At 35.2% G+C, this 16,078-nt stretch overlaps 1 protein-coding gene across 2 annotated transcripts in view; it reads right to left on the bottom strand.

The window, feature by feature from the left end:
* The window catches only part of LOC125917596 (terminal uridylyltransferase 4-like), a 66,071-nt gene that overhangs the window by 9,998 nt on the left and 39,995 nt on the right, over positions 1-16,078 (bottom strand). For both annotated transcript variants that reach the window (XM_049623755.1, XM_049623754.1), the window contains one exon: positions 14,169-14,285. In XM_049623755.1, the coding sequence (XP_049479712.1) occupies positions 14,169-14,285 (117 nt within the window). The remainder of the gene's footprint in view (positions 1-14,168; positions 14,286-16,078) is intronic.

The raw sequence follows: 16,078 nt of genomic DNA on the forward strand, positions 1-16,078 counted from the left end.
GAAGGAAGGGTAAATTGGAAAGAGTCCAGGTTAAAGATGGTGGTAACTTAGACTAAAACAAAAAGAGTAGAAGTGCCTGACTGATTCAGTTGGGAGAACATGGGACTTTTGATCTCAGGATCATGTATTTGAGCCCTACACTGGGCATGGAGACTAGTTTAAAAAAAAAAAAAAAAAAAACCCCAGAGGCACCTGGGTGTCTCAGTCGGTTAATATTGGACTTTGATTCAAGTCATGATCTCAGGGTTCATGAGTTTGAGCCCCACACTGGGCTCTGTGCTAACACCTCAGAGCCTGGAGCTTGCTTCAGATTCTGTGTCTCCCCCTCTGCCCTTCCCCTACTCATGCTCTCTCTCTCAAAAATAAACATTAAAAATAATTTAAACCCTAGGGATGGTAATAGCTTTCCACTATTAAACAAACAAGAAAATTCCAAACAGAAAGAGCAGAGTGTGTGCAAATGACTCAATTTGGAATATATAATGTTTCAAGGTAAACGCTATAGAATTTGTTAACAGTTTGAATGTGGGATGTAGATGAGAGAGACAAATCAAAGATGATTCAAAAGTGCTTGTCCCGGGGCGCCTGGGTGGCGCAGTCGGTTAAGCGTCCGACTTCAGCCAGGTCACGATCTCACGGTCCGTGAGTTCGAGCCCCGCGTCAGGCTCTGGGCTGATGGCTCGGAGCCTGGAGCCTGTTTCCGATTCTGTGTCTCCCTCTCTCTCTGCCCCTCCCCTGTTCATGCTCTGTCTCTCTCTGTCTCAAAAATAAAATAAAAAACGTTGAAAAAAAAAAAAATTAAAAAAAAAAGTGCTTGTCCAAAGCAACTGGGTAAACAAATGGTGGTGTTTCTGGTGATATCTGGTAAGTTCTGGAAAGAATTAGTTTAGTCTAAGAAAACATGCCCGGGGCACCAGGGTGGCTCAGTCAGTTAAGCATCCGACTTTGGCTCAGGTCATGATCTCGCAGTTTGTGGGTTCGAGCCCCGCGTCGGGCTCTGTGCTGCCAGCTCAGAGCCTGGAGCCTGTTTCTGATTCTGTGTCTCCCTATCTCTCTGCTCCTCCCCTGTTCATGCTCTGTCTCTCTCAAATATCAGTAAACATTAAAATATATGTATATATGGTGTGTGTGTGTGTGTATATATATATATATATAGAGAGAGAGAGAGAGAGAGAGAGAGAGAGAAAACATGCCCAAGAAGTAAGAGCTTGCTAACAAGTCATCTATTTCCACTCTCTGGCCATTCATCCCATTCCCCTTACATCTACCAGTTAGTCTCCTACTTCAAAACTTTCAGTAAATCCTCAACAGAATACTAGCAAACCAAATGCAGCAAAATATTAAATAGATTATATAGCATGACCAAGTGCAATTTATTCCTGTAATGTAAGAAGAGTTCAACATACAATAGTCAATCAACGTAAATCACCATCTTAATAAATGAAAGAAAAAAAAATGACTTGAATACCTTGATACAGAAAAAGCATTTAACAAAATTCACCCTTTTGTGGTTAAAAAAAACAAAAACAAAAACAAAAGCACTCACCAAACTAGGAATAAAAGGAAATGACCTCAACATAATAAAGACCTATATAAAAACTCACAGCTAACATTAAACTCAGTGGTTAAAGACTAAAAGCTTTTTCTCTAAGATCAGGAACAAGTCAAGAATGCCAATTTTCGGGGTGTCTAGGTTGCTCAGTTGATTCAGCATCTGACTTCAGCTCAGGTCATGATCTCATGGTTCATGAGTTAGAACCCCACACTGGGCTCACTGCTGACAGTGCAGAGCCCACTTCAGATACTCAGTCCCTCTCTCTCTCTGCTCCTCCCCTGCTCGCACTCCCTCTCAAAAATAAACATTAAAAAAAAAAAAAAAAAGAATGCCCATTTTTACCACTTCTATTCAACATATTATTAGAAGTGCTAGCCAGAGGAATCAGGCAAGAAAAAGAAATAATAGGCAACTAACTTGGAATGGAAGAAATAAAATTATCTCTATTAATAGATAACAAGCTAATATGTAAAAAACCCTAAAGATGCCATTAAAAAAAACTGTTAGAACTAATGAACAAATTCAGTAAAGTAGAATACAAATCAACATGCAAAAATCAGTTGCATTTCTATACACTAAGGAACACCTGGGTGTCTCAGCTGGTTAAGCATCAAACTCTTGACTTAGGCTCAGGTCTTGATCTCACGATCATGAGACTGAGCCCCATGCTGGGCTCCACACTGACTGTGGAGCCTACTGGGGATTCTCTCTCTCTACTCCCCCCACCCCACTCTCTCTCTCAAAATAAATTTAAAACAAATAATAATAATAAAATAGCCTCAAAAAGAATAAAATACTTAGAAATTAACTTAACCAAAGAGATGAATGACTTTGTACACTGAAAACAATAAAACACTTAAAGAAATAAAAGACATGAATAAACAGAAAGACATCCCATGTTCATGGACTGGCAGGCTTAATATTGTTAAGATGATATCAATACTACTCAAAGTAATCTACAGATTCAATACAATCCCGTTAAAATGGGATTGATTTTTTTTGCAAAAATAGGAAAATTAATCCTAAAATTCACATAGCATCTCAAGGGACCCTAAACAGCCAAAACAATCTTTAAAAAGAACGAAGTTACAGAATCCACATTTCCTGACTTTGAAACTTACCCTAAGAGTCACAGTAACCAAGACAGTATGGTACTGGTATAAAGACAGATGTATAGGTCAACAGAATAAAACAGCCCAGAAATAGATACTCATATATATAGCCAAATGATTTTTAATAAGGGTGTCAAGACTGTCCAATGGCAAATGGACTGACTTTTCAACAAATCATGCTAGGAAAACTGGACATCCCTATGCAGTATAGACCCTTATCTTATACCAATATACAAAAATTAGCTCAAAATGGATCAAAGACCTAAATGTAAGAGAAAAATTATAAAACTCTTAGAAGAAAACAGAAAAGTTTCATGACACTAGATATGGCAATGATTTATTGGATATGAAACATAAAAAAACACACAGACAAAAAAAGAAAAATTAGACAAATTGGAATTTATGAAAATCAAACTTCAGTGCATCAAACAACACAATTAACAGAGTAAAAGACAACCCACAGAATAGGAGAAAATATTTGCAAATCACATATATGATAAGGGATTAATATCCAGAACATATAAAGACCTCCTAAAACTTAACAAGAAAACTACCCAATTCAAAAGTGGTCAAAGGACTTGAATAGACATTTCTCCAAAGAAGATATACAAATGGGCAGTAAGTACACAAAAAGGTGTTCAACCTCAGTAATCATTAGGAAAATGGAAATAAAAAGGACTATGAAATATCAATTCACATACAGTAAGATAACTATTACAAAACAGAAAAAAACAAAAGTTTTGTGAATATAGAGAAATTGAACCCTTGGGCATTGCTAGTAGGAATCTAAAATGGTGTAGCCACTGTAGAAAATAGTATGGCAGTTCCTCAAAAAATTTAACATGTATTTACCATTTGATCCAGCAATTCCACTTCTGGGTATATACACAAATGAAATGAAAGTAGGGATTCGAACAAGTATTTCCTCTACCAATGTTCATACCAGTATCATTCACAATACCCAAAAAGTAGAAATGACCCAAATATGAATAAATGGATGGATGAATGGATACACAAAACATGGTACTATGGACTACTATTCAACATTAACAGGAAGGAAATCTAATACATACTACATTATGGTTGAACCTTTAAGATAAAATACTAAGTGAAATTTGCAGAAAAGGACAAACATTGTAGGATTCCACTTATATGAGGTACCTACAATAGCTAGCCAAGTACACAGAGACAAAACCAGGGGCAAAGGGAAGAGGGGAATGAAGAGTTACTGTATAATGGGTACAGAGTTTTAATATGGGATGATAAAAAGTTCTACAGATGCATAGTGCAGATGGTTGTACATTCATGTGAATGTACTTAATGTCACTGAACTGTACACTTAAAAATGGAAAAAATAATAAATTTTATGTCATATATATTTTACTGCAATAAAAATCATTTTTTAAAACCTTCAATGGCACACACAAAAAAACAAAACACCTTCAAGGGCACCAATAAGATAATGCCCCATCCTTTTAATAAGGAATTCACAGCAATTTAGTTTCAGCTTGCCTTTTTAAGCCCTCCTCCAACCATTCCTCCTACTTCTGCTAAAATTTTAGGCAATATCCATAGTTAAATAGTTACCAGCCATAAAATACTATATGTGCTATTGGGCCTCCAGGTCTTTACTTTCTGTCTCTATTCTTCCTATTTTCCTGATCATTCTCCAGTCTATTGGTTGCTCTTCTTCTACTAGTCCCTTAAACATTTGTATTCTTTGATCTTCTCTCCTGATTCCTTTGGGTTATCTCACCCACACCCATGATTTCAATATGCTAAAGATTACCAAATCTGAATTTGTAGCTCCTATTATAAATTCCAGATCATTAGATTCAACTTATTGGTGGACATCTCTAATTGAAATACCCTGCAAGTGTTTCAAATTCAGTATATTCAAAAACTTTTTTTTTGTATTTCCTGAGTAAATGGCACCACAGCCTATAATAACACCTCAAATCAAATACCTTATGATCACTCTAGACATCCTAGGCCTCCACCTCCACAATTTTACAAGAGACATAAGTCTCTTGAAGTTCTAACCTCAACTCCATTCTGACTATCTACTCCTTCTTATCAAATGTTCATCATTGCCTAACTGGATTATCATGAGAGACTAACTGGTCTCCCCAAACCTAGACCTTTCAAAAGATTCTTTTTTTTTTTTTTTTTTTTTTTCATTTACTTCCAAATTAGTATATAGTGCAACAATGATTTCAGGAGTAGATTCCTTAGTGCCCCTTACCCATTTAGCCCATTCCCCCTCCCACAACCCCTCCAGTAACCCTCAGTTTGTTCTCCATATTTATGAGTCTCTTCTGTTTTGTCCCCCTCCCTGTTTTTATATTATTTTTGTTTCCCTTCCCTTATGTTCATCCGTTTTGTCCCTTAAAGTCCTCATATGAGTGAAGTCATATGATGTTTGTATTTCTCTAATTTCACTTAGCCTAATACCCTCCAGTTCTATCCATGTAGTTGCAAATGGCAAGATTTCATTCTTTATGATTGCGGAGTAATACTCCATTGTATATATATACCACATCTTCTTTATCCATTCATCCATCGAGGGACATTTGGGCTCTTTCCATACTTTGGCTATTGTTGACAGTGCTGCTATAAACATGGGGGTGCATGTGTCCCTTCAAAACAGCACACCTGTATCCCTTGGATAAATACCTAGTAGTGCAATTGCTGGGTCGTAGGGTAGTTCTATTTTGAGTTTTTTGAGGAACCTCCATACTGTTTTCCAAGGTGGCTGCACCAGCTTGCATTCCCACCAACAATGCAAAAGAGATCCTCTTTCTCCGCATCCTCGCCAACATCTGTTGTTGCCTGAATTGTTAATGTTAGCCATTCTGACAGGTGTCAAGTGGTTCAAAAGATTCTTTCACACTTGAGTATGAAAGAGTGAGTTTGCAAAATACATGTCATTAAGCTCCATAAACCTCAAAATAAAATTCAAACAGTGTAAGTATACATATTCATTCATGATCAGGCTTTTGCCTAGCTGTCCAATTATCCATATATTTCATCCTCTCCTTTGTGTGCTTCAGTTATGCTAAACTACTAGTTGTTGCCTGAACACACTCTGCCATTTCTTGCCTCAAACCAACCCTCCACGTGATGGTTTCTCTTCCATAAAGATACATTCTCATTTCTACATTTGGCTAACATTATTAAGAACCAGGATCATATTCTCTATTCACCTTTTCTGACTCACTACACAAACTGTTACATAAGTCCCAATCTGCTGTCATACCATATTCTAAAAACCATCTACTATGATACTTAACCACATTCTTTCTCAATCAACCATTTGCTTATATGCCCGCAAACTCCTTATGTTCACAGGTTATGGAGCTGTACTTCTTTTTACATTTCCGTAGCAGCAGTACCTAAAGCAGAAGCTGAAGGTACACAATAAATTCTTTATAAATTAAAAAAAAAATCTATATTAGTCTTTTTACTGGAAAATATAGTTCAATTATCTTTTTGGATATGCATAAAATTAGTATGATTGAGCTTTTTAATCTGTTTTTCCTGACACCATCAAGCCTTGTGCCCTACCCCAAGTCTGCCCATTCTTTGGGATGGAGGGTTTTTCATTATCTTATTCAATCTTTCTACCTCTAATAGTTCAGAGGTTATACTTTTTTGCTACTTATAAAATGTATACCCTAGGTATTTCAACATGGATACTTAACCTAACAATATCTAAAACAAACCAGTATCTTTTATTCTCCTCCAAACCAGAAAATCTTTTGAAAGTTTTAATTTGGATAACCCTCTCGAAATTTACAGCCTATTATTGTTAGTATTTTAGTACTAGCCTGCATTTTTCTCCATGACAAACTGAATGCTATTGTTGTTGTTGTTGTTGTTGTTGTTGTTACTGTCATTTTATTCAACCGATGTATCTTTAACTCTCCAATCCTTCTTCCAACTCTCTTATTTCCTCAAAGATCATTTTTAGTCTAAAATACAGCCTTTAGAACTTCCTTTACTGAGGGTCTTTTAGAGGTTAACTCACTTCTTTTATCCATCAATATATTCTGTGCTTAGTATTGTTAGATATTGTTAAGATATTGTGCTAAGATATTGTTAGATACACCTTTATGGGTGACCCCACCTTTTCTTTTTGACTGCTTTTATAAAAAGTACTTTACTGAAATATAATTGACATAAACAGCACAAATATAAAGTTTACAATTTGGCTGATATCTGACATACATATACCACCATAAAACCATCACTGTAGTCAACGTAATAAATGTATCAATCACACATAAAAATTCCTTCATATCCCTTTGTGACCACTCTCCCACCCCTTTACACACATACTTGGGCAACCAATGACCTGCTTTTGACAACTACAGTTTAGTTTGCATTTTCTAGAGTTTTACATAAATGGAATCACACAATACATACTCATTTTTATCTGGCTTCTTTCACTCATGTTAATTATGTTAAGATTCATCTGTGTTGTATATATCAACAGATCATTCCTTTTTATGCCCAACAGTAACATGGTATGAATATATACCACAATTTGTATATCCTTTCACCTACCTACTCATGTACATTTGGCTTCTCTGCATTTTTTGGCTAATAATTGCATATAAAGCTGCCATGAACATTAGTATACAAGTATTCGTACAGACATATGCTTTCACTTCTACTGGGTAAATACATAGTAATAGAATAGCTGATAGTGTATTAGGTGTATGTTTAACTTCTTTCAAACTGCTGAAGTGTTTTCAAAAGTGGATGTACTACCACATGATCCAACAATTCCACTTCTGGGTACTTACCCAAAGGAAACAAAAACACTAACTCAAAAAGATATTGTACCTCCTCATGTTCACTGCAGCATTACTTCTAATAGCCAATACATGGAAACAACCTAAGTACCCATGAATGGATGAATGAAAAATGTGATAGACAGATATAGATATATACTTCCCATTGTGTATGTGTGTATATATACAACAGAAATTACTCAGCCAAAAAAAGAAAGACATTTATAACAGGGATGGATGCTGAGGTCATTATGTTAAGTGAAATAAGACAGAGAAAGAAATGCTACATGATCTCACTTATACGTGGAATCTAAAAAACACAAACTGAACTCATAAATACAGAGAACTGATTGGTCGGGATGAGCAAGATGGGTGAAAGTGATTAGATGGTACAAACTTTCAGTTATAAAATAAATAAATCTTAGGAATGTAATGTACAGCATGGTGACCACAATTAGTAATAATGCATTGTATATTTGAAAGTTGCTAAGAGAGTCAATCTTAAAAGTTCTCACCTCAAGACAAAAAATTTATTATGTGTGGTGCTGTACAACCAGACTTATTGTGATCATTTTGCAAAACGTATAGTGAATCATTATGCTGTCTACCTAAAACTATGTATCTCAATTAAATCTCAATTATATCTCAATTAAAAAATTACTGAAAATAACTAAAAGTTTTTAAAAAGTGCAAGTACTACTTTACATTTCCATCAGTACTGTTTGTGACTTACAGTTCGGTGTCCACATCCTTGACAAACCTTGGTACAGTTATTTTTTCTTTATTTTTAGCTATTCTTGTATTGATTTCCCTAATGTAAAGATACAGAACGTTGAACATCTTTTCATGTGTTTGATATCTGTATATCTTTTGTAATGAAGTGTCAACTCCAATCTTCTGCCCATACTTTTATTGGACTGTTTATTACTGAGGTTTTTAATTTTTTTATTGAAGTATAATTAACATACAATGTTGTATTAGTTTCAGATACACAATATAATGATTCAACAATTTTATACATTTCTCAGTGCTCATTATGCTTATTAGTGAGCTTTCAAAGTTGTTTCTACCTTCTACATATAAATTATTGCCAGATACATGATTTACAAGTATTTTCTCCCAGTTTGTAGCTAATAATCATCATTTTTTGAATAGTATCTTCCAAGGAACTGAAGTTTGCAATTTTGAGGAAGTCTCATTAATTTTTTGTGTCCTTTAGTGTCATATTTTTTAAAATTGTGACTAACCCAAGGTTATAAACATTTTTTCCTATAGTTTCTTCTGGAAATTTTATGCTTTTAGGTTTTACATTTAGGTCTGTTATTCATTTTGAGTAATTTTTTTATACAGTACAAATTACGGATCTAATTATTCTAGAGCCATACATTTAGAAGACTTATCATTTCTCCACTGAATTGCTTTTGAACGTCAAAAATCAGTTGTTCACACATGTGTGGGCCTATTTCTAGACTCACCATTCTGTTCCACTGATCTATTAGTCCACTTGATCCAGTACCACACTGTCTTGATTATTGTGGCTTTGTTAAGTCTGGAAATAAAGTGTATTAGTCCTCCACCTTTGTTCTCTTTCAAGGTTGTTTTGGATCTTCTAGATAGAGCCTTTGTGTTCTCATATGAATTTTAGAATCAGTTTTTCAAATCAGGATTTTGGCTGGGATTATGTTGAATCTATTCATCAGTTTAGAAAGAACTGACAATAATATTAATTCTTCTAACACCCAAACAAGACGATTTCTCCATTTATTTAGCTCTTTGATTTCTCTCAGGAATGTTTTATAGTTTTCTGTACACAAGCTTTGCATATTTTGATGCTATTTTAAATAGGGTTTTTTTTTTAACTTCTAGATTTCACTAAATATTCTATATAAACAATTATATTGTCTATAAATACAGTTTTGCTATTTCTTTTAGAACCTCTAATACAATATTGAATAAAAGTGTTAAGAGTGAACATTATCTTCTTTCTTCTCCAATTTTTTTAATGTCATAAAATATACACCACATAAATTTCACTATCTTAACTGTTTAGGGTACATTTCAGTGACATTAAGTAAATTCATACTGTACAACCATCACTATCATCCATCCACAGACTTTCCATCTTACAAAACTGATACTCTATATCCATTCATGATAACTCCCCATTCCCTCATCTCTGCAAGGTTCTGGCAACCACCATTCTACTTTCTCTATGATTTTGTCTATTCTAAATATCTCAGGTAAATGAATTCATATAGTATTTGTCTTTTTGTTACTGGCTTACTTTATTTAGCATAATGTCCTCAAGATTCATCCATGTTATAGTATATCAGAATTTCCTTCCTTTTCATCACCTATTGTATGTTTAGATAACATTTTGCTGACCCATTCATCTACAGATGGACACTTGGGTGGCTTCTATGTTTTAGTCATTATGAATGATGCACTATGAACACAGGTGTACAAATATTTCTTCAAGACCCTGCTTTCAGTTCTTCCAAGCATACACTCAGAAGTGTAACTGTTGGATCATATGGTAATTCTTTTTTTTTTTTTTTAAATGTTTATTTATTTATTTTTGAGAGGGAGAGAGCACAAGCAGGGGAGGGACAGAGAAAGAGAGGGAGACACAGAATCTGAAGCAGGCTCCAGACTGATCTGCCAGCACAGAGCCCAACGCAGGGCTCAAACTCATGAACCATGAGATCATGACCCTGAGCCGAAGTCAGATGCTTGACTGAGACACCCAGGTACCCCAGTAATTCTACCTTTAATTTCTTGAGGAAACACAATACTATTTTCACAAGAGCTATACCATTTTTTTTTAATGTTTTTATTTATTTTTGAGACAGAGTGAGACAGAGCATGGTCAGGGGAGGGGCAGAGAGAGAGGGAGACACAGAATCTGAAGCAGGCTCCAGGCTCTGAGCTGTCAGCACAGAGCCCGACACGGGGCTTGAGCTCATAGACTGTGAGATCATGACCTGAGCTGAAGTCAGACACTTAACTGACTGAGCCACGCAGGCGCCCCAAGCTATACCATTTTCATATCTATCTTTTCTCCTAATCTTAGGGAGACAGTGAGTGTTCAGTCTTTCACCATTAAGTATGATATTAGCTGTATGTTTTTCATAGATGTTCTTTATCACATTGAGGAAGTTCTCTTCTATTCCTAGCTTTGCAGAGCCTGATGCAGGGCTTGAACTCATCAACTTGAGACCTGAGTCGAGATCAAGAGTTGGACGCTTAACCGACTGAGTCACCCAGGAGCCCCTTGCTGAGACTTTTTATAAGAACTTTTTTAAATGCTTTTTCAGCATCTACTGAAATGATCAAATAGTTTTTTTGGTTTGTTAATATGATAAATTACATTCATTGGTTTTCTAAACCAAAACTGCACTCTTGGAATAAAGCCCCACTTGGTCATAATATATTTCTTCCTTAAAATTATTCTTAGATTCAACTTGCTAAAATAATGTTTAGAATTTTTGCATTTATATTCATGAGGGATATAGGGCTTAAGTTTTCTTTTATTGTAATGTCTTTTTCTGGTTTTGGTATCAGAATAACATAGGCCTCATGGACTCAATTAGGAAGCCATACTCTTCTTCAGTGTTCTGGAATATGTGTACTGGCACACAAATTATCAATTATCCCAGAGCTCAAGGGTGACCTTTTATTTCTTTTTTTCAAGTTTTTTCCTCTTTCTATTTCATTTTGGATGGTCTCCATTATCGTATGTTCAAGTTCACTTTTTCTTTTGCGACGTCTGATCTGCCATTAGTCCTACCCAGTGTAGTTTTCATCTTAGACCCTGTAGTTTTCATTACTATAAATTCAATTGTAATCTTTTTTATATCTTCCAAGTCTCTATTTAATTTTTGGAATATCAGGAATATAGTTAACTGCCTTGATGTCTTCCTCTGCTAATTCTCGAGTCAATTTAATCAGTTTTTCCCCTCATCATGGTTTGTGTTCTCCTGCTTCACTGTATGCCTGATAATCTTTGAATGCCAATGTGAACTTTTTTTGTGGTGATGGATATACTGTGTTTCTATAAACATTCTCAACCTTTGGTCTGAAACACTGGAAACTGTACTTTTGGGTCTTGTCTTTTAAATACTTTAGTCAGGATCAGACTGCATTTAGTTTAGGGTTATATACTCCCCACTCCTGAAACAGAATCTTTCTGCATACTCCACCCAATGCCCATGAAGGTTTTCCAGTCTGGATAGTGGCAAGGTACTTACTATTCAAAGCCCTATGTGAGCATCAAGCACTGTCTGAATTCCATCAGATGATTCTTTCCCTGGCTCTAGGCAGCTTTCTCACATGCATGTACCAATCAGTACTGTGTTGAATACTCTGAGGGGACTGTCTTTACACCTATGGATTTCTTTCTTTTTTTTTTTCTTTTTTTTCAAGTTTATTTATTTATTTTGAGAGAAAGAGAGAGAGAGCACAAGCAGGGGAGGGGCAAAGAGACGGGGAAAGAATCCTAAGCAGGCTCTGTGCTGTCAGCAGGGCTCGAACTAACAAACTATGAGATCATGACCAAAGCCAAACCCAAGTGGAATGCTTAACTGACTAAGCCACCTGGGCACCCCTTTCTCTTTTTTGTTTCTTCAACAAGAAAGCTTTCTCTTTTTTGTTATTCTATCCTACAAACTCTGGCCACCCTGGATTCCCTGGACTAAAGTTCATCTCACCTCTGGGAGTTCATTGGGTTCCCCTCCCTATAATGCAGTATGGAAATCAAACTGGAGTAATCATTGGGTTCACCTCATTTGTTTTCCATTCACTGCCTGTCCTTCATTGCTTGAAAACCACTGTTAGCTATTTTTATCCTTTTTTCCCCTTTGGTTATTTCAAGAGTGAGGTAAATCTAGTCCTTTTTATTCCAATTTCAACAAAAGCAGAAGTCCAGTACGAACTGTTTTTAAGGTTTGTTTGCTTTTTTGTAATGTTCTAACATTTCCTTATAAAGTATATAATGTGTATTGGCTTTCTTTTTAAGTTTCTTGTTTGGAACTCCCTGAGGTTCCTGGAATTAATGAGTAGCATCATTCAACATTTCTTGAAATTTCTCAGTTATTATCTCCTAAACTACCACTTTGTCTCTGTTCCATTAAGTCTTATGAAGCTCTAATTAAACCAAAATAGGCTAATAAAATCTGAATTTCTTTTCCGAATTTCTGATTTTCTTCAATGCATTCATTTTTTCAAGAAAGATGTACTGAACACCTACTATGTGTCAGACACTGTCCTAAGCAATATAGAAACAAAAATAAGACACTAAACCTACCTGCTAGAATACTGGATATTGAAAGTGTAGAAGAAAAGGAGAGAAAGCAGACATGCACAATACATTCTGATCAAGCTGCTATGCAAGCACAGAAATACCTAATCCAGACTTTTTGGGAAGATCAGGTAAGAGTATTTCTCAGAGAAAATACACCAGCAGAGACTGAGACATAAGTAGATTACATAGTATTAATATTACAACTTTGAAAAGAAAAAATTAAATAGCTAAAATACTAATCATTTTTTTTTTTTAATTTTTTTTTCAACGTTTTTTATTTATTTTTGGGACAGAGAGAGACAGAGCATGAACTGGGGAGGGGCAGAGAGAGAGGGAGACACAGAATCGGAAACAGGCTCCAGGCTCCGAGCCATCAGCCCAGAGCCTGACGCGGGGCTCGAACTCACGGACCGCGAGATCGTGACCTGGCTGAAGTCGGACGCTTAACCGACTGCGCCACCCAGGCGCCCCAATACTAATCATTTTTAAAAACACTATTCATATCTATGTCTATGAAATGTTCAAACAAAAATAACTAACTAAAAAATTATGAATTCCCAAAGTCTAATCATCATAAAGCCCTGCATGGTCTGGACTTCTCTACCTTCACCTCACATCATTTTCATCCTATCTCTCTTTGCCCCAGTCACACTAGACATTTTCAGTTCCTAATATGCCACATCATTTCCTAACTTAGAGAACTTTATTCATACTTTTTTGTGTAAAATGCCCTCAGCTTACTCCTCTGTGCCATTCACATTTCTTTTAAACTACTTCAAAGTTCAACTCAAATGACACTTTCTCAGATAAACTGTCTCTGTTGCAGACTAAGTAAAACATTCTTGTACACTTCCTTAGCACATTTCTCCCTTTAATAAAACTCGTTATACTTAAATTCTTTTTCAGTGTACGCCTTCACCAATACTTTAGAAACTCTGAGGGTAGGAATCACGACTATCTTGTTCACTGCTGCCTAGACCAAGCACATAAAATCTCAATAAATATCAGGTGGACTGACTGTACTTGACAGTTATGTATGTATGTAAGTATGTATGTATTCATTCATGCAGGTTTTATTTTTAAGTTATCTATACACCCAACATGGGGCTCAAATTTACAACCTGGAGATCAAGAGTCACATGCTCTACCAAATAAGACAGCCAGGCGCCCCTCTCTGACAGTTTTAAACTTAGTAATCAACATACTTTAGGATGAAAAGACTGGTCTCTGAAAAGAACCTCCTGACCACCTAAGATAAAGTCAATCACAGTTTTTAATGCTATCATTTTAGTTACTAATATAAGACTGGACAAATGCCTCATTTTTGGTTTCATAAATAAATCTCTGATATAGTTTTACCATTCAAAATATAAATAAAATATTTTGTAAAAAGAACTCACCAAAATATTTTTCTTATGTCGTTTCTCCTTTATATGTTTATGAGCTCCCTGGATGTTTTCAATGTGAATTAAGCAAAGTTTGCATAGATATCGGCAATTGGTATATTCTGGTGAGCGCTGAAAAGTTAAAAAATATATTTTCAGAAAACAGAGAAGTAAATTTTTGACTATGTATTTGGATGACATAAATGTAAGTAACAAAAATAGGCATTAAAGGAATAAATTTTTAATAAACAAATCAGTACTTATATACCAAAAAGATAGTTGTCCTTTTCAAAACAGTCACCATAGGCGATTATACACTAATTTCAAACAACATGATAATGTAATATAGTCTTTAGAATCCAATGTAGGATAAAAAAGTCAGTCTTGTTATTTAGTCTTATTCCAATGTTGTCCCAAAAACCAGTTTCAAACTTTGTCTTTTTATTATAAAAAATAAAATCCACCCTCAAATAGGGGATTTCAAAAGAATGAACTGCAAATATGGAAGACAGTTTCAAAAGCTGAGTTCCAAAATCACTCCAATGAATCTCAATCTCATGGGAATAAATGGATACTCTCTTGAGTCAACTATTCTGAAGGGAACAATTCTGACACACAAAATTATCATAGTACTTTAGTCATACTTTATAAATCTACTCTTGAAATAAGTTTTAAAAACTTAGTAATTTCAAAGGGCCTGTTATGTGCTAGGCACCATACTAGGTGTTTTCACATATAATTTGTCACTTTAATACCCCTAATAATCCAATTAGATTGGTATTATCTTCATTCTATACATGTGAAAACAAAAGCTCATATAGCTTGTAACTTTCACAAGGATACAACATTAAGTAGGAGATGCTGAATCTAAATTCATGTATATCTGAATCCAAAACCAGCTCTATCCATATTGATTACACAATGAAAAATTATAAACACACAATAAATACACATTGAATTTAAAATATTCTTTCTAGTGCCTTATACTGAAATTGCAACAATGCTTAAATTTTTATCTCAGATCGATCTTCAATAGGCTGCAATTCCTGACAAAAAGATTCTCTCACCCCAAATTTACCAACAATCCTACCAGACTAAAAATAAATACAGCCATCATTTAATGACTCCGCATTTTACTGGCAAAGCAACTAAATCTCAAGAATTAAATAATCTGTCCAAGGCAACAAGCAAAAAGGAAAATTCAGTTCGATAGTCATTTCGATTTGTAGTATAAAAATCCTTTCACCATTTGCAAAGATATGGATGGAGCGAGAGTTATGCTAAGTGAAATAAGTCAGAGAAAGACAAATACCATGTGATTTCACTCATATGTAGAATTTAAGAAACAAAACAAACGAGCAAAGGGGAGAAGGGGGGGGGCAAAGCAAGAAACAGATGCTTAACTACAGAGAACAAACTGGTTACCAAAAGAGAAGTGGGTAGGAGGATGGGTTAAATAGGTGATGGAAATTAAGGAGAGCACTTGTGATGAGCACCAAGTGTTGTATGGAAGTGCTGAATCACTATACTTTACACCTGACACTATCATTACACTGTATGTTAACTGGAATTTAAATAAAAACTTAAAGACAAAAAAGAAACCAAAAAAACTCTTTCAAATCTGTCCTTCTTGGGGAATGAATTAAGACCTTGCAGAGACTCCTACCTCTTAGTTTCTAACCACAACTAATACTTAACTCCCTAAATACCTTCTTAGCTCATACTATGTCAGACATTTATCTAGGAGCTGGGGAAATATAAACAAAACAAATTCTCTGTTCTCACAGTTTACATTCTAGTGTACAGAGACATGTAATAAATAAACAAATGCACAAATTAATAGGAATATGGTGTGGGAGTATTAACTACTTTTTTAAAAAAGGGTCCTCACTTAAGACTTTACTGATAAACTTAAAGGAAGTGAA

Source organism: Panthera uncia, unplaced genomic scaffold (genome assembly GCF_023721935.1).
Source record: "Panthera uncia isolate 11264 unplaced genomic scaffold, Puncia_PCG_1.0 HiC_scaffold_207, whole genome shotgun sequence".
In the NCBI taxonomy this organism is placed as follows: Eukaryota; Metazoa; Chordata; class Mammalia; order Carnivora; family Felidae; genus Panthera; species Panthera uncia.